Source organism: Pseudorca crassidens, chromosome 19 (assembly GCF_039906515.1).
Source record: "Pseudorca crassidens isolate mPseCra1 chromosome 19, mPseCra1.hap1, whole genome shotgun sequence".
NCBI classification, from domain to species: Eukaryota; Metazoa; Chordata; class Mammalia; order Artiodactyla; family Delphinidae; genus Pseudorca; species Pseudorca crassidens.
Window position 1 is genome coordinate 8,548,359 of NC_090314.1, and position 19,538 is coordinate 8,567,896.

General features: G+C 45.4%; 1 protein-coding gene across 1 annotated transcript in view; it reads right to left on the bottom strand.

Moving 5' to 3' along the window:
- The window catches only part of DNAH9 (dynein axonemal heavy chain 9), a 300,225-nt gene that overhangs the window by 262,584 nt on the left and 18,103 nt on the right, over positions 1 to 19,538 (bottom strand). Inside the window, exons 6-10 of the mRNA XM_067716537.1 lie at positions 18,723 to 18,956; positions 9,859 to 10,026; positions 8,076 to 8,192; positions 5,341 to 5,491; positions 2,496 to 2,610 (exon numbers count right to left, since the gene is read on the bottom strand). Coding sequence (XP_067572638.1) covers positions 2,496 to 2,610; positions 5,341 to 5,491; positions 8,076 to 8,192; positions 9,859 to 10,026; positions 18,723 to 18,956 — 785 coding nt within the window. The remainder of the gene's footprint in view (positions 1 to 2,495; positions 2,611 to 5,340; positions 5,492 to 8,075; positions 8,193 to 9,858; positions 10,027 to 18,722; positions 18,957 to 19,538) is intronic.

Consider the following 19,538-nt stretch of genomic DNA (forward strand, 5'->3'; position numbering starts at 1 on the left):
AAGGCCAGGCAACCCTAAAGGGTCAGACTTCCCCATCGGATGAGCTGAAGCCTACTTGCAACTGTGCTGCAGCTCAGCTTCTCCTCTGCCCAATCCCTCCCCCCTCCCTCACAGGCGCGGGTCCCAAGAGCATCCCTGTAAATTCCTGCAGGCTGCCTCAGCTCTGCTCCAGGGAGCTGGACCAGGACAGCTCCCGCAGGCCACATTCCTAGCAGCAGCCCTGCCACCCTCCCCGCCCATTCTCATATCTTCTCCCTCCCTCCCTGGGAGGCATGTTTGAGAAGATGGGGTCTCAGCTGGACTCCGGGCCAAGCTTCCTATGGCTGGGGCGGGAGGGGTCCCCTGGCAGAGTTCTGGGTGAGGACCCCTGAGACCCAGATGCCTGTTCCAGTTCTGTCCTTGCTATCTTTGGACTCCAGGCAGGTCACCTCATTTCTATCTGCCTCAGTCTCTTCACCTGCACAACGAAGAGCTCGCTCAGACAGAGCAGACACTGCAGACGGATCTCCCACTGGGCAGGTCTGAGTCATGGGCACGTTTGTTTGATTTGTATGGAGTTTGAGGAAAAGAGGAATACTTGCTGGTTTTAAAGTAAACCTAGATTTTCGGCTTCTCTCCAACAGTAGGGAGATTTCTCACATTGAGTCATTCTTCCTCTTGGCAACACGGGGTGATGTGGTGGAGGTTCCCTTCAGACCACAACCTGGCTATCTTTCATTGTCTTTCTGGCCTTTGAAAGTGGTTAGTCTTTTTTAAAAAAAATGTTTCCAGTTTTATTGAGAAGTAATTGACGTACAGCACTGTGTAAATTTAAGATGTAGAACATGACTTGACTTACATATACTGTAAAATGATCACAATGCGTTTAGTTAACATCCATCATCTCATATAGATACAAGAAAAAATGAAAAAAATGTTTCTTTTTTCTTGTGATGAGAACTTTTAGGATCTACTCACTTAACAACCTTTATATATACCATGCAGCCGTGCGAACTACAGCCATCGTGGTACTTGACATCCTCAGTATTTATCTTTTAACTGGAAGTTGGTAAAGTTTGACCTTCATCCATTTCCCCCACCCTCCTCCTCAAACCTCACCCCCCATAACCAGATAACCACAAATCTGATCTCTTTTACTATGAGTTTGGCTTTATTTCTTATTTCCAGATTCCAGATATAAGTGAGACCATATAGTAATTGTCTTTCTCTTTCTGCCTTATTTCACTTAGCATAATGCCCTCAAGGTCCATCCATGTTGCAAATGGCAGGATTTCCTTCTTTTTTATGGCTGAATAATATTCCATTACATATGTGATATATATATCTCACATCTTCATCCACTCATCCATCAATGGACGCTTAGGTTGTTTCCATGTCTTGGCCACTGTAAATAATGCTGCTCTGAACATGTTGTGTTTGCCAAAGCCAGGTGTTTTCAACAAGATGGAGTCTTTAGAAAGAGGGGTCAGAGAAAGCCTGCCTTTCCCCAGGCAGCATCCTCAACAAGGTATTGCAACAGCTCTTCTCTCGCTCTAGCAGCCCAGATGCCTCTAACTAGCTTGGCTTCCAGAGTCAGCTGTGAGGCAGGTCAATAGTTTCCAAACCTGGTCACCGTTGGATCATGGGGAGAGTGTGCCAAGGAAGCAGATCCCAGGCACCACCCTGCCCTGAGATCTGGATTTAGTAGGTGGGGGGTGAGGGCTGGTAATCTGCACCATTAGCAAGCACCTGGGGTTTCTAATACATGAGGCCCTCACACCACATTTCAGGAAATGCTGGGCTTCATTATTCTCCAGCAGCCTTGGTAGTAAAGAGCCGTCGTGTCAGAGGAGATGTGTGGAGGAATCCAAAGAGCTTGAAAACCCTGACTCATTTTTCCCTGGAAACAAGGACTCTGCTGGAGCAAAAGGAGCCAGCCTGTGTCCAGTAAGCCTCACCTGACACCAAGGGACCCACTCTTCAATCCAAATGTATCAATCTCGTTAATGCTTGGCCAGTAGTACCTGGTTGCTATGAACTGAATGTCTGTGTCCTCCCCAAATCCATATGTTGAAGCCTAAGGTGGTGCCTTGGGAGGTGATTAGGTCATGAGGGTGGAGTACTCATGAATGGGATGAGTGCCCGTATAAAAGAGACCCCAGACGGCTGCTGAGTCCCTCCTGCTGCATCTGAGGACACAGTGGGAAGACAGCCAGCTGTGAGTCAGGAAGCAGGTCCTCTTCAACAGACACCAAATCTGCCAGCACCTTGACCTTGGACTTCCCAGCCTCCAGAACTGTGAGAGAGAGATTTCTGATATTCTTAAGTCACACTGTCTATAGTATTCTGTTACGGCAGCCTGAATGGACTAAGATACTGGCTGATTGCTGGAAATGGAAAGCAAAGAAGATGATTTTTGTGCCTCAAGTAACTGAGTTGCGTTGCCACAATACTTGAAGTCCAGAGCGGGAGCAGAAGCCTGAAACAAACCTGCCTTTCAGCAACGAGGTACTCACGGGTGTGTCATGCGTCTGAAGTTGTCGAAGGGACCCTGGATGCGCTGCCTCAGCTCCTGCGCCCAGCGGAGCCTCCCAGCCACAGCAGGCATGTTCTTATGCACAGAGAAGAAGCCTGGGGACAGGGCACAGCAGACTGAAGCGAGGCTCCAGGCCTGAGCCCCACTCTACTCACGAACACTCCCCCACCTCCCACCACTTACTGCACTTTTTGCCTCATCCACCTCCACTTGCTAAAGTCACCCTGGGCTTACACTGAGATGGAAATTCCTGGGACATCACCGAGTTCTGCTAAGGGGGAAGGAAGAGTGCCCTTGGGAAGAACGCTAAACAGCAACAGAGGACAGCCATTCCCAGCCCAGCTCTGCCACTCACTGGCTTTCTGACTGCACACCTGTGACTTTCAATTCAGCTGCACATCAGCGTCACCTGGGGCTCTTCTAGAAACACTGAGGCCTGGGCCCCATCCAAGCCATTCTGATTTGATTGGTCTGCGTGGGGCCTTGTCATCAGTATTTTTAGAAATCACTCAGGATAATTCTAATTGTACAGTCAGGGTTAAGACACACTGCCTTGGAACATATGTATATATATATAACTGATTCACTTTGTTATAAAGCAGAAACTAACACACAATTGTAAAGCAATTATACTCCAATAAAGATGTTTTAAAAAAAAAAGACACACTGCCTTAAACAGACAACTTAATCTCTCACGCACTTAGGTTTTTCATATATAAAATGGGGATAATATCTTCCTCACTTAACTTCTAGGGTTTCTGTGAGAATTCAGTAAGATTATGTATGAGACAGGCCATGTGGATTACGAAGCCCTTGACCAGAGTTAGCACAGCCTGGATATTCTCACTTCAGTCCATTCAGTGGGTTTGTTTGCTTATAATCAGTTGTCAAAATTAACAATTGTAAGATTTCATTAAAAAAAAACTCAGTTTCCAGCTTCTCTGATAAAACTGGGAAATCTGGCAACCATCAGCCCCCATTCTAACTAACTGTAGGAGCTGAATATTGGTCTTGTCCTTTAGTTGACCATGGACTCCACCACTCCCTGATGCCTTACACTCAGCCCAGGTCCAACACTGTCATTTTCTACTTGGCTTCCATGGTAGGCAAAATTCTAAGATGACACCCAATGACCCTCACCCTTGCATGAGTCTCTCCTCTTTAAGTATAGGCGGAAACCAAATGTGATGAGATATCACTCCTGTGATGACGTTACTTTATATGGCAAATGGGAGATGACCCTGGGTGGGCCTGACTTAATCAGGTGAGGCCTTGAACAGAAGAGTTTTCTCTGGTTATTGGCAGAAGGGGAAGTCAGGGATCTGAAGCATGAGAAGGATTCAACATGCCATTACTGGCTCGAAGATGGGGCGGCTATGTGGTTAGGGACAGGAGGGCTTCTAATCTCTGAGAGCAGGCCCTGGCTGACAGCCAACAAAGACACAGAGACCTCAGTCCTGCAGTCACAAGGAACTGGATTCTACCAACAAAAATGAGCTGGGAAGTAGATTTTTCCCCCAGAGACCCCAGAAGAGAACTTGGCCCAGTTGACTGATTTCAGCCTTGAGATTCTGAGTGAAGAACACAGGCACACCAAACTGGGCTGCAGACCTACACAACTGTGAGCTCAAAGATGTATGTTGTTTTAATCCACTAAGGTTGTGATAATTTGTTATGCACAACAGAAATTCAATACGCATCTGAAGGTGTTTGAGTTTTCAAACTCTGCATCCCACTGTGAGAAGTCAGGAGGATGGTCCCTCATAAAGCTGAGGCCAACAGATTTTTCTGGGATGACTTCCTAAGTGGAAGCCATTCTTAATGACCTCACTGTGAAACCTGTTTATAGAAATAGTGGTCCTGTTATGCCATTACTTAAAAACTTTTGAAAATTTCCTGTTGCCTTTATGATGAATTCCAGATTCCCTAACAGGGCACTCAGAGCACTTCATGATCTGGCTCCAAACTCCATGGCTGACCTGATCTCCCTCTATATACCTTGTTTGGCTCAGGCAGGTCCAACTGGTCACCTTCCACACCGTTTCCTGCCTTTGCATCCAAGACCATTGCCTCTTCTCCCTGGCTGTCCATCTCCCCATCTTTCAGGGTCAAGCTCAAGGCCACCATCTCCATAAACTCTTCCTCCCACCTCCCAGCCCAATTCATCTTGTTTTGCTACAGTTCTTTATAACTCTGTTCATGCCAATCGCGCTCCTTGAAGAACCACCTGTTAGGATTAATTATTCTCTCCCTTATCCTGACCTGCCTCTGCATGCGGTGCCCACAAATTTACCTTGCATATAGCAAGGCCTCAAGAAACATTTGCAAAGCTGAACTGAACTTGTGTTTGACTTTCAAATAGACAAGACAGGTCATCTAAGAATTACAGTAACCTCAGTGTGTTACTGCCCTTTGTCAGGCTCCTGCTGGTTCCTCCTTCCAAAAGCATGGTTGATAAGGCATTGGAAGGGATAAGAACCTTTTCTCAGGCATGTACAAATCTGCTGTGGAATTGAGGTACGTTAAAGATTAATCAGTGTGGCGACATTGATTGAGGGTCAACTCACACATTATGCTGAGGTCTAAACTGACCCGAGGCAGTGGTCAGGACTTCACTGCTCTGGGTCAGTCTGCCAATCCTGCCCTACACACAGGGAAATGCACAGTTCAGTGAACTCTTCAATCACCCAAGTCTAGAATTTCAAGCAAGAAGGTTGTGCTCTTGGAGAATGCCCTGGATTCGCAGCAGACGTGTAACAAATACAGAAGAGTGGCACCCTTTCTGGTAACAGACGTCCCCCATTCAAATGTGACAACAAGCTTACCATGCTCCACCTCCTCCTGGACATGCTGACTGTAGATCATCCTCACGGCATCCAGGTCCTCGCTGAACATGCGGATGAGCACCAGGTATTTATCAGATGTGTCCTGTGCTACCAGTGGTCTCTCCAGGAGGTTTCCTGCTATGTCTAACAGCTACAGAGGCAGAAAAGAAGGGAAAAAGTCACAGATGCAACTTTTCCAAGGTTACATTCATCTTGTATCCTGGTTTTTCCTTAATATGTCTGTCCACAAATGTAAGAGGGTCAAAAAACCGTTACTGTGCAACTGGATGGATAATTATGAATCGGCAGAATATTCATAGTCTGTCCCTCTGGTCTTTGTTTCTGAAGGAGGGATTCCTGTGTGTTGAATGACATACCAGACCCTGCCGTGTTGTAAGAACCTGGGTAGAGGGTGAAACAAAGAGAAAATGAAAGATGTCAGAAAGGGTAAGCTGATGTACATCATAAAGACCTAATGCAGATATGGAGGGTGATGACGGAGAAGAAAAATGAAGCTAATAGGCTGGGTGTTGGGGAGAATCGGGAGGGCTAAAATTTGAGAGTGGGGACCAAGAAAAGAGTTTCAGGGAGCAGTTGCCCCCAGAAGGCAGTGATTGCAAGGATACTTTGCAGATGTTTCTTGTGCATCAAAACTGCCCTAACCCCTTGGTGGGAGCAGCGGGATCAGAATGTGAAATGCTTTTAATCACCTCCTGGTTGCTGGACTGTGTTTCTCTGATCCTCATGCTACCCTGAGACAAGGTCGTGGAAGACTCCAGTTATATTTAGGATATAACAATACATGACTTCTAGGACCACCCAGTCTTCCAACCCAAAATCACCAAGATCTCTGGAGACAACAGGAAGTAGCTCTCCCTCCATGGAGCCACAAGAGAGCAGGTCTCCACCGAGTTCTCGCTCACACATCTTGCTGAGAGGTACAGAGGTGTGGGCTGAGGGACCTCTGCAGCCAGCCCACACCCTCGGACTCAGGTTCTCTGACCTGGACATACCCCTTCTGGCCATGTCCATGAGGCACACCTAGTGGTTGAATGGTCTTACAGCAGTAACAGGGGTATCTGGACTCAGGGGTCCCTACTTCCCCAGCCTGAAAAGGCACTTTTTTGCACGAAATTATATACATTGGAAGCTTTTGTTTTGGCTGAAGGAGGAGGGAAGGGCTTTGATTTCTTGTTGGTGGGATGACCAAAAAGAGAAAACCAAGGAGGCAGAAGGGACCGAATGGTTATGGTTTTCCTACAAGGTTGCACAGACTGGGTGGGCAGCCTTGTTGAGAAGAGGTGTTGGAGCCCAAAGAAGAAGAGTCTGCTCCGTGAGAGCCCTTTGAGACTCCGGGTATGAGCAGTGTTGCTTCAGGACTTGGTAGCAAAGGGTGTGCAAAGTTGGAAAGGTCTCTCGCTGCTTCTGCTCAGAACCCTCCTCCACCACAAAATGCAAAGATTGGGGTGTTTGGAACCCAGACAGATATGCCCTTGGCATAAATGTAGATGCTGTCATGGTGGGGATCATCAGAAGAGCAATAGTAAGACCCCCGAAAGCACCTTCCTGGGCAGATGACATTTTTAAGGGAGACTGTAGACAAGTAGCAACGACACCATGATGTCAAAGACAGAGCAACTTCAGAGTATATGTGAGACACCTGAAGACGCCTTGAAATCCATGGTGCACAGGGATTTATGGGAGGGATAGGGCTGGACATCCTCAAGGCAGAAATGGGGTTCCAGCTTCACCAGTTATGAGTGGTAACATCCCAATTAGCCATGACAGTTAATGGCGAAAGGGATTATTTTATAGACACATATAAGCCCTTCTCTTGGAATTAAATACTTGGAGAGAGAAATTCTAAAACTCTTCCTGAGTTACAGAGTAGTAGGTATTTATTAAAGAATACATATGTATATTCTTGAATGAGTTAAATATATATATGCCCAGTGTTCTAGAACAGCATGGTTTCACACATCCTGGGTTTAAGCCTCTTCTGCAATTGTCCCACAAATCACCCAGTCTACGTTTGGACATGTTCAGTTCCTGGAAACTTACCTACATCTCAAGGAAGTTTATTCCATCTTTAAATAGCATTAACAGAAACCTCTTTCCTCTACTTGGCTAAACTCTGCCTCCTTGTAACCTGATGAGTCCTGTTTCTAAACCTTCAGGCTCTACAGAATAAGTGCTGTCTCAGTTTATGGAAGGTCTGTTCTGTTCCACTAAGTCTTCAGGTCTCACAACCCAGATCTCTCATTTCTGTAGACGTTTACCTACTCATCGTCCTAAACCTCCCCCTCCTGCGCATTTGCGTACCATCTGATCTAGGCAGCACAGGGCTAGGGCCGGTGTCTTCTTACTCCAGTTACTTGTGCTTGAGTGGTTTGCTCCAGCCTGAACCAACCTGACGGCAGCGGTTAAACAGCCGCGGTGTTGCAGAGCCATGGATTTAGGATGGTGACCACAGCAGGCTTCTTCACTTTCAATGGGTACTCTACTAAGGCCCAAAGAAAGCATTCCAGAAGAAACTCACTTACAAAGCATTTTTACATCATCCTGTTTGCAGAAAAGCATTAGCTGTCAACTTGAGAAGCCCAGTTCTGCACACTCCCTTGCCCTGCGACACCCACAATACTGCTCTAACAGGAACAATTCCTCTCTGCAGGAACAAAACAGTTGGAAGAGGGCGGGGAGAATAAAGCATGGGGTGGCTCCCCTACTTTACAAACCTTGAAGGCGTGCTCCAAACCAGGGGCATCATCAAAGGCCTGGATAAAGACAGTCCCCAGTCTCCGGTCAAGGTCTTCTACTCTCTGATTAAACTCAGAGACAACATTTTCAAATTCCTGAAGAGACATCACATAGACGTAAGGAAACATGATATTCTGAAGGCCCATCCTGCTGTGTTCTTTACTATGAACATGTGTACTCAAATCGGTTATGCCACGGACTTATTTTAACTTTCCACAGTTCACCATGGCGTGCCTTAGTGTTTATCCATGTAGATAGCTACCCTATTACTGCAGCATTTTTTGCCTAGACACTCTAGGCAAAATGGTGCAGAGAGCTGGATGTGAGGTTGCTACGCTGTCCCTCCTGTCTGGGCCCCACCTTCCAGACCCTGAAGCCCCTGCTCTCACCCGCCACCTCAGGCCACTCCAAAAGCCGCCTCAGCAATGGGGCTATTCCATCATTACCCCCTACTTCCCTTCCCCCCACCAAGTGAAAATCCTATTTTTTTCAATGTAAGCAAACTGATCTGGCCATTAGGAGGAAAGTAAGCTAATTAAACTAGTATACACTATTTCTTCTAACTACACTTTAATTGCTTAAGACAGCGGCTAGCTATTGTTCCTAAGGTTGCCAAATTCAGCAAATAAAAATACAAGACACCCAGTTAAATATAATTTCAGATCAATAGTGAATTTTTTTATAAGCATGTCCCAATTATTGTATTTTATCTGGCAACCCAAAGTGTGCCCTTTCTTCGAATGTAGCAATTTTCAGAGAAACTTTGTTAACTCAAATCTCTAATTTGTGGAATGGTTATTTCTTATTATTGCCTTACAGTAGCTATGCATATTTTTATGAAAAGACAAAGAAAAGTAGGAAAATGTAGTAGTATTTTTCTACTTCCCAAACCCAACCATATTAGCATTGTAATATGTTTCCCTGTGCATAGGATTTTGTTTTGCTTTGTTTTATCACACGGTAGCAAACATATGGTATATATCTTGCTTTGTACTCCAACTCTTTCTTTTTTACTTTAGACTAATGGAATTTTTTGAAAGTGACATTTCCTGGGTTTGGCCAATTAAGATCCCCCTAGACATTGGAAGATGCTCAGAGCAGATTCTTGCTGAATTTCTCTCTCCTTTTCCCTCAAATACTCTCAAAATTCCTTCTCCAGCAATTCAGCCATTCCCTTCTCAGGGAACTCCATTCCCTACTTCTGTACTGACTCTTTTGCTTCTTTCTGTTTCCTGCAGGCTTGGACTCACAGGTCTCAGTTCTCCTGAGCTACAGGTTAGATATGGGCCCCTGTGTCCTGATCCTGGAAGATGCAGCTCTAGCCCTTTCCTCATCCTAAGTATTTCCTTGGGAACCAGGGTCTGAATGGAAAACTAGGCTACTGCGTCACTCACCCCTCCCCAGACCACTAATGAAATTCTGCCCAAGTGTGCCTGGCCTTCACCTAGCAGTCACTGCTCAAAGCTTAAAGCTTTGGGAGCTGCAGGGCAGCCACAGCCTCCACCATCATCCCATCCCCACCTCAGCATCTCTGAAACTCTGCATATAATCTGCTTGGAGAAGTCAGCAGTTGGAAGAGGCCCTCCCCTGATCTTTCTCCTGACACAAAGAATAATTAAGAGTGGTCTCTGCTGATAAAACCATGGGGACCACAGAGCCAAAGAAAATGCACAGGGAAAATGCAAGTAAATACCCAGACCCTACAGGCTACAGGCATCTGAGAAAGAGACAAACTTGCAAGTTAGCTCTTCCAAGCTCTACCATGCTTTGAGGGTCCAAGCAGTCATAGGAAGACTCTGAGAAGACCCTGTACATCTCTTGAAACTCGTTGTACATCCGCTGGGCCTGCTGGCTCAGAGCACTCCCTCTGATGCCACTAAACTCAAGCTTTCCCAATTTGTGGAAATCCAAAGTTGTCTTCAGAAGATCCTATAAAGACAATTTGCAATAGAGTTAAAATAATAATGATGATGATAACAACATCAGATGACACTCAAATTAGTATGGGAAGGGCTGGAAATTATATGGGGGTGGGTGACTGCTTAGGAAAATGTGAAGCCTGATTAGTTTTGTAACCTTATTATTAGATCGGGTTGGTATAAATAACTCTTGGTGAGACTTGATAACGAAGAGAAAATTCCGATAAATAAAATGAACATACACACACAAATCAAATTTATGCTTCAGCCTCTTTCCGTGTTCTCTAATAAATAAAATATAATAATAACATTATCTACATGGCTAGTGGCTTTATACCTATTTAAAAAATTAATTTCAAATGAACCATGTTATGTGGTTCTAGAATGACAGGTATTTTGGAGGATATTGACAGGAAAGTGGATCCTCCAAACAGTCCGGAGGACAAGCTCAGAGGTGGCACCAACATTCTCACCAATGACTTCTGCTAAGAAAAGACATCTGCGGGGCGCCCTTGCCGGGCGTACATGCTGCGGTAGACCCTGTGGCCGGCTGGGTGGTGGTGGGCGAGGACAGCTCTGTGTTGGGACAGTAATAGTGAGAGTGAATCAAGTCAATGCGGGCTTAGGATGTAGGCCAGTGCCGGGCACACAGTAAATAGGCAGCGAGTGTGCATTACTGTCACTGTTGATGTGGCAGTGGCCCAGCTGTGCTCAGGATTAAGTGACAGGTGACAATACAACCTAGAGCCCTGGGGAGGACAGGACCCTGCCCGAGTCTATCGAAGATGCTTCACCTCTGATAGGATGGAAGCCTTCAGGACACGTCTAACGTGACAGACTGTACTTACCTCTCATTAGAACCCATCGAAAATCACAAAACCTCCAAACCAAGACATTCTCCCTGTTATCCCTTCCAATCTGTGTGCTTACCTCTTCAACAGGAAAGAGGGAAATTAAGGTACCTTTATGTCATTTTGGCAAACACGTGGTGTGGACCCCTGGGAGCCGGCTCTCTATCCAGAGGAGGTTTGAAAAGTAAAGAAAAGGGAACACTGACATGAGGCTGGAAACCCAGCAGGCCCTGGCACCATTTCAGGGAATTCCCACTGCCACTGGCCACCGCTATGGGCTGACCCATTAGGCTAGCAGAGGGCTGCCTATCTCCTTCCTGTCGCTGGGACACCAAGTCCAGCAGCAGAGACAGAGACACTGGGAAGTGCTGAGAAGTGGCTGACTTCCCCGGTGTTGCCAGGTGGGTGCCCATCCATGCAGCCTTGGGCAGCCATCTAAGAACGCTTTTTGCTCAGCTGTGTTCAGCCATGGCCGTGAGCAGGTGGCTGAAGTGGGAGAGGAGAGGAGGAGGAAGAACCAGCCAAGGGAAGGAAGACATACACCCAAACCAGGAGATCTTGCCAACACTGGGGAAATGGGGCAGTCTTTATTTAAACACACGTTCAACTTTGAAAACAGCAGTCAATTTGATTTAAATGAAATAGACTTAAATAGTAATTCAAGTCACTCAAAAAGTGCCTAGTTGCTGTCAGTGTGATAGGAGAAACATATTTGTGCAGTGGAATGTCACCTGGGTCCCCATTTTTCATAATTCTGTGGATGTCAATTTCAACTTTTAGGAAATACCCTCTAACCATTTTATTTATTTTTTAACATCTTTATTGAAGTATAATTGCTTTATAATGTTGTGTTAGTTTCTGCTGTATAACAAAGTGAACCACCTATATGTATACATATACCCCCATATCCCCTCCCTTCTAACCATTGTAAAATTAAGGCAGATGCATCTCGATGCATTTGATTACATCGGAAAACTAGATGATAATTTTGTTATACTATTTTATTTCTCAAGAATTCTTGAAGCATGGTCCTGGGTGGTCACTGCAAGGTGTTTTATCTCCAATCTAACAGGCAAATCATAGGTATTAGAAGAATTCTTACATAATCATTCTATTTTTGGAGAAACTCTGGTCACCCAAAACAATGGATATTTACTTTGCTTTACTTAACAAACACACGATGGGCAATACATTTATTTAGGGTTCAACTCCAGGTCTTAAACCTTTCCTTACCCCGCCCCAAATAAAAAGAACCTCCCACCCCACTTTTCTCCTGCACTCTCTATGCCCTTCCCCTGCGTAAGCTTTCTTTAGAACTCTTATAATACTCTGGCATTATAATACACTATTTGGGATTATATTACATTATTTTCTATCCATCTTTCTCAGTAGGTTGTAAACACCCCAGAGGTGTATTTTCAGTCCCTGGAAGACTCCCAGATGCTGAAGAAATATTTACTGAATGAAAGAAGACGTGACCTTTGACCTTTGACTTAGCGACAGCACCTCCAGGAGAAGGTGACAGGGTGGTAGAGACTCTAGGAACATTGGATTCAGAGCAATTGGAGAAAATAAGGAGAATTAGACAAGAGCAGAGAATTAGAAAGCAAGGCCAAACTGTGTCTTTAAATGTTTGAAGGGCTTTGGTCAAATGCAAGGCAGAACCTTGCATGGTCCTGCTCTGAGGGCAAAACTAAGGCAAATGAGTAAATGGGACCCAAGAGATTTGGTGTCAAGTTGTAGGTTGAACTTATACAATTTCTTATACTTGACCATTCTGACCTACAAGAAATAGCAATTTCATGTGGTTCCACTCCATAAAACAGAACCATCTCATGCCTGAAAGGCTCAACCACAGACTGGGCTGCTAAGAGAGGTAGTGAGCTCTCCATCTCTGGGTGGATTTTAGAAGTTTGACATTACGGAGGTATTGTGAAGAAGATTAGTGCATCAGGTGGGAAGTTGTCTTACCACCGTAGTAACAGATTTATAGTAATCACGGTGACTGTATCTTTGATTCCTAAAATATTTAAATGTAAGCTCTTTTCTTGTTTATTTAGAAGTCCTCACAAAAAAAAAAGGCCATTAAACCAATAAGAGGTTTAAATTATATTTTTAAAATATCCATTTTTAACCGTCATCGTTGTAGACACACGAAATTCATTACGCTATATACAGGCTGAAAATGGCAAGTTCAGTGGTAGGACAGAGGGCATCGTGGAAAGAGTGTAGGATACGGTACAGATCCCTGGGTTCACACAGCCCTGGTCTGCCATTAACCAGCTGTGAGACTTAAAGCAAGACATTTGATTTTTCTAAGCTTCCTTTTCCTAACCTGCAAATAGGTTAGAGTTACAGCGGAAGTGCCTTTGTACAACTTCAATAAACAGTAGGTGCAGTAATTAATCTTCATTACCCCGGTGTCATTAGATCAGGTTGGTGGCTGAGAGATGTACAATAGCTAACACACAGACGCTCCTTTTAGAGACAGAAGCTACATAGAGCATGGGGTCCCAGGCAGCTGGCTGGACCAGCCAGCTACTATTCTAACGAAAAACTGTGCAGCCTTTACTAGGGTGGTGAGGGTGGGTTCCATCTGTGCCGTGAACCCCACAAACAGCAAGCCTCTTCTCGGGAGAGGCCGCACATCTTAAAAGAAATGCCTTCAGAATTCATTAAGGGCAAGCACAAAGCAGACATTCATAGATGAAAATCTCAAAGGTCATTGGGAAACAGTTTTCTTCACCTTCTGATGGAGGCCGACCTCATGCGGCTAATGTCCTACGTGACCGAGGGCTCCGGCCCGGCTAAAACGGAAGCAGCCCAATTAGGCCAAAATGAAAAGAGGCAGCGAAAGGGCTGGAGACTGAGGAAAGAGCAAAGGAAAAGCGCTGTAGATTCAGACAGTTTATTACGTATCTGCCCGCTAATTACCGCGCATGAAGCCTCAGCAGGAAATCATCTTGTCTCCAAGTGAATCACAGCTTTACAGCAATTTGACAATGAAAGAAATGGGGGTTCTCTCCAAGCTGCTTACTTACTACATTGTTTGAGGGAAGAGACTTCGGGGAGAAACATAAACAGGGCACCTGCAGAATCTGCAATATTATGACACAAAAATGAACTCTCTGTGTGTGATGTGTCCATGTGTCGTATGCAGTGTTGTGTGCACAGTGTATGTATGTCCGTGTGTGTAGTGTGTGACTGCGTCTGTGTATGCACAATATGTGTGGTATGTGTGAGTGTGGTGTATGTATGTGTAGTGTTGCGTGCATATGTGCAGTGTCTGTATGGATGAGTGTGGTATGTAATGTGTATGCATGTGTAGTGTGTGCATATGTGCAGTGTATGTATGTGTGTATGTGTAGTGTTGTGTGCATATGTGCAGTGTGTATGTGTAGTGTTGTGTGCATATGTGCAGTGTATGTACGAGTGTGGTGTATAATGTGTGTATGTACTTGTAGCGCTGTGTGCGTCTCTGTGAGTGTGGTGTGTATAATGTGTGTGTGTTTAATGTGTGTGTGTGAGTGCATGCGCACTGAAGCACGGAGCAGGAAGGCAGGGTGAGGGTAGGAATCAAGAGGCAGCTGAAGACTCTCTTCCCCTTTGATTTTTGACTGTTGCTTCAAATTGCAAAGATTTTATATACTTTTGGGATTTCCTTAGTAAGGCCCTTTCATGGAATGGGAATTATAATTTTACCCAAATGACTTATTCAGAAAAAAAGACCTAGAAATCATGTGGTAAAAATAGTGTGTGCAAATGCAGGATAGAGTGTGTCAGGACAGAAGAAAACCACAAAACCAGTGTGGGACCCTCAAAAGGGAGGGAGGAGGGAGGGAGGGAGGGAGGGGAAGAGACCTTTAGAATCGCTGGGAGACGGCTGAGTTTGGTGGAAAGACAATACTTGGAACCCTGTTCCCCTGGGTACCGGGTACCAATCCCAGGTAAACCTCGCTGAGCCTGTGACTTTGGGCAAGTTCATTTATGTGTCAAACTTAATGGTGCTCATTTGTTAAAATAAAGGTTCTTATATCCAGCTCTTACGAAGGTTTTAAGGCTGCAGTTCTGGCACGAGACAGGCTACTGAAAGTTGTTAGTTCTTTCTTGGTCTATCCTTCCTTTCCCTCCCAAGGGCTGGCACGCTAAGAGATGAGCTGCGTCATGGGGATGGAGAGGAGCAGGAAGAGGAGGAGGAGGAGGACCGCGGTTTGCGGCGAAGGCAATTACTCCGCGCCGCTGCAGACAGACCTGCAGGCGGACAGCACCTCCGGCCAAGCAGGCCCTGCCCCCACCTTCACTTAGCAGGTGCCCAGAGGGGAAGCATCAATCGGCACAATAAAACTTTCTTGTTTCAAAGAGCAAGAGCAAAAGAGCAAAAGGAAAAAAGCCACACAAATCAGAGGGAAAAAAATGAGAGAGCGCGATGAAGACTAAAAACCAGCCCTAAACAACTTAACCCTGGACACGAGCAGGCAGAGAGGGAAACGCGCTGATGTCATTTTATTAACATCTCGGGGGCCACGAAGTGTACAGAACGGCAAGATGTATAAGGCCGGGTTCATGCTAATTCTTGCTGGAGAGAAGTAGATTAATCTCATTTCAAACAGGCATCCATCACAGAGATACACAGAATGTTAACTAAAGGGCAACATGAAATATGCCTGGAGCAGATCGATAAGTCTGTGTCCCACTGCACTGAGCTGAGGGGGGAAGAGACGAGGGAGCTGGGGGCCAGGGGGTGAGTCTGAGCAAGTGTCTGGGAGACAAAAGATGAAAGGGGAGAAATACCAGGACAAGGGAAAGAAGCAGCCATGGGAAAAGGGAGAATCAGGTAAATGTAGGGTGTACAAAGACCCAAGAGAAACTGAAAGAGAGAGAGAGGAAAACAGGGAAGGGGAAGGGAGACCAGCAGAAAGGGAAGGAAGAGGGAAAAGGGAGGCAAGGCGAAATCGGTGGAGAAAAGCAGTGGTGGAATTTGGCCTAAGAGCAGAGAAGTGAAGCAGAGCCAGGGACCGAAAATGGAAGAGGGGAAGGAGCAGGAAGACAGAGCGGGTGACACTCAACTCATCTTCTAATTAAACTGGGACAACTTCTTTTTATGCACCTGTGCCCTTGATTCAGAAAGAAAAAGCAGCCTGAGAGCAGACTATTGTGAGGGTAATGACTCCAGGGAGACTGGTGGCCTAGGCTGCTTATTTTTACTGAATAAACCCAGCAGATTAGGCGCCCCAGCGTTAGGATAGCTGTCTATATGCAAAGTCCCATCATTAGCATGTGTGCAGCGCCGAGCACAGCCCAACAGCCTTGCAGAGCTGAGCGTTGCTTCCTGGCCTCCGGGTGAGGACCACTCTCAAGGCTGGACAGCCTGCACACAGTAAAGGCAGTTGTCTGCCACGTTCACCCTGGCGGCCAGGGGCAGGGTGCAGCAGGAGAGTGTCTGTCACCTCTGGCTGAACGAGAGCAAAGGGGCTGGTGCCGGAGAGGAAGGGACGGAGTGGAGGGGGAAGAGGGGAGGCTGCTCATCAAGAGCCATGGTAGAAACGGCTGCGGAAAAAGGATCCATTTAGGATAAAGCTAGATATCAATTATTTATACTCTCTGTGATCCCGGTGAAGGATTTAAGGTGAGCCTTTCGTCTCGCTTTCTCGCTTATACATTTTGTCTGTCTCTATTCCCTCTCCCGTCTTCGTTCCCTGGAGAATTCCTACTCCAGTTCTGAAATTCATTTCCTCTTGTGCTCCCACCTTCTCAGACCTTCTCTAGGTTAGAGACCCCTCCTTCTTGCTCCCAATAACACGCCAATTTTGCTTTTTTCATGGCACTTAATACGCCTCAGTGAAACTTCCTGATTCTGTGTCTTTGCATCCCTGGATCTCCTCCATCTGTCTCTATCGTCTCCTGGGCCATGGCTACTGGTCCATGGGCTTCTTACAAGCAAAGCTGTATCCCAGCCACCGTCCTACCTCCAGGTCCCAGCTCAGTGCCTGGTGCATGGTGCCTGGTGCATGGCAGTGCTGGACCGATGCTTTTTGAGCTGGAATGAACAGATTCAATTTCACTCTCTCCTATCCTCATAATCCCATGGTTTGTGCCACTTATCACAGCCTCCCCCAATATAGCCCCTCTCTTTTTCCCAAATCTCTGCTGATCATGCTAGAAACATGATTCTGATTCCTTCTCAGTCCTGACTGCTATTGTCTTAATCTTGAACTTGACCCTGAATTTCCCAAATTAGTTTTAGGACAAGTATTTATTTTGTTTTATTATGCCCACTACTCTCCCTGCAAAGTTCAATCAGTAAATACAGAGTTGCAAAGTGTGAAAACACCTGTTAACCACACTAAACTCTAAAACAATCAAAAGAGAAAGCCTTATGCTTTCTCACCTTGGACCTTAAACTAACATTCATATTAACTTTTAAAAAACTGCTGGAGGGGAGCCACAACTTTGAGCAAAAGTCGTATTTCTTTTGCACAGGGATTCATGCTAGTCTTGTAGTTTTCAGAGCAACCCTGAGGGTGGGAGAGTAGAGTTCAAAGCAGTGGCTTTGTGGGAATGGCCAGCTGCACCAGGTCAGCTCGCTGGTATTTTGCATGAGATTTCTAGCAAGAAGATTATGGGTAATTTGAAAAACAACTGTATTTGTCGATTGATTCCTTCGGCCTTCTTTCTGAGTCTATGATCAGAATTTCCTAAACTTCTAGTACGGTAAAACTACCATTACATGATAACCAATCAAAATAGTTGTTGAATCATGGGTTTTTCCAGCCAATGGGGGGTGGGGGTGGGGCAACCACCATGTTGTCTTGGACCTTTTCTTACTCTGTTTTTTGTTTTTTACTTTTTCATTTTTTATTTGGTCATCCTATAGGCAGACACAAACATGGAATAAAGAAAAGAAAGGCCAAATTTTGATCTAATAATACAGCATGGGAATTGCAGATACATTATAATTCTCTTAGTGCATTCTCCATACACAAAATGTAATGAAAAGGAGATAAAACTTAATTGCCATTAGAGAATAAAATAGGATTTCCACTTACATCTTGAAAGGCAGCTAGTCTTAAAAATTAATTCATTTGGGGACTTCTCTGGTGATGCAGTGGATAAGACTCCACACTCCCAATGCTGGGGGCCCAGGTTCGTTCCCTGGTCAGGGAACTAGATCCCACATGTATGATGCAACTAAGAGTTCATTTGCCACAACTAAGAAGCCCACCTGCCACAACTAAGACCTGGTGCAACCAAATAAATAAGTAAATAAAAAAAAATTAATTCATTTGATAAATGTTCAGGTTTCTTCCTCACTTTTTTTTTTTTGAAATCTTAAATACTATACTTTTTTAAAAAATTGAAGTACAGCTGATTTACAATGTTGTGTTAGTTTCGGGTGTACAGCAAAGTGATTGTTATACATATATCCATTCTTTTTCAGATTTTTTTCCATATAGGTTATTACAACATATTGAGCAGAGTTCCCTGTGCTGTACAGTAGGTCCTTGTTGATTATCTATTTTATATACAGTAGTGCGTGTATGTTCATCCCAAACTCCTAATTTATCCCTCCCCCCACCCTTTGTTAACCACGAGTTTGTTTTCTATGTCCCTGGGTCTATTTCTGCTGTGTAAATAAGTTCATTTGTACCATTTCTTTTAGATTCCACATGTAAATGATATCACATATTTGTCTTTCTCTGTCTGACTTACTTCACTTCCTATGATAATCTCTAGGTCCCTGCATGTTGCTGCAAATGGCATGACTTCATTCTTTGTTATGGCTGTTACTTTCTGGATCCCTGGACGGCTCCCTCCTGCATGGAGCCGGGGGCCTGACAGGAACGAGAACACTCACCTGCACCATGCCCAGTCGCCCCAGGAAGCCATCCAATCGCACGAAGACCACAGAGGACTGGAAATCCCACTCCCGGACTTCCTGGTTCTCTTTGAAGTAAGAATGGAGATTCTCCCTTCTGTCCTGAAACACCAGCTTGAAGAAGCTCAAGGTGTCCACGACCACTTGCAGTTTTCTCTGACTTTCTTCCACCTCACTTCTCAGGAGGTCTTCTGGGCTGAGATAATTAGAGGCCTGGAGGGCAGACAGGTTAGTGGCACTAAGCCTGGCTACAGGTACAGGACGGCCCACAACTCTGCCCAGCCCACAGCTCTCAACTGAGTAACTGCCCAACCAACGTTTTTCAGAAGCCTAATATAGGAAACGTCGGACCCCATCCTCAGTTCCACAGGTAGACTGGAACCTGGGTTCAAGCCATAGTCAGTGATTGAAAGTGACCAACCAGAGACAAGGAAACACAGTGAGACTTTCCTTGGGCTAGCTGGGGCTGGGCAGGTGTCCTTTCCAGGTGTTTCGTTGTGACTCATTGGTTTTCTATAGTAAATAATTCGAGTGCACAAATTCTTTGAACCAGAGGCTTGAACCTGGAAAGCTGTGAGTCTGAATCCACTGGACAGCTATCTTCACCACCACAGGGAGGGGCCAAAATAACTGGGTCCTGGTGACCTCATCCAGGCCTCACTGTAATCCAGGGCTGAAGCCAACCTTTCCTTGGACTTCTGAGATAAATGAGCCAATAGGTTATCTTTTTGTTGATGCTAGTTTGGGTTGGGTTTTCTTAGACTTTCAGTCGTAAGAGTCCTGGCTGACAAACAT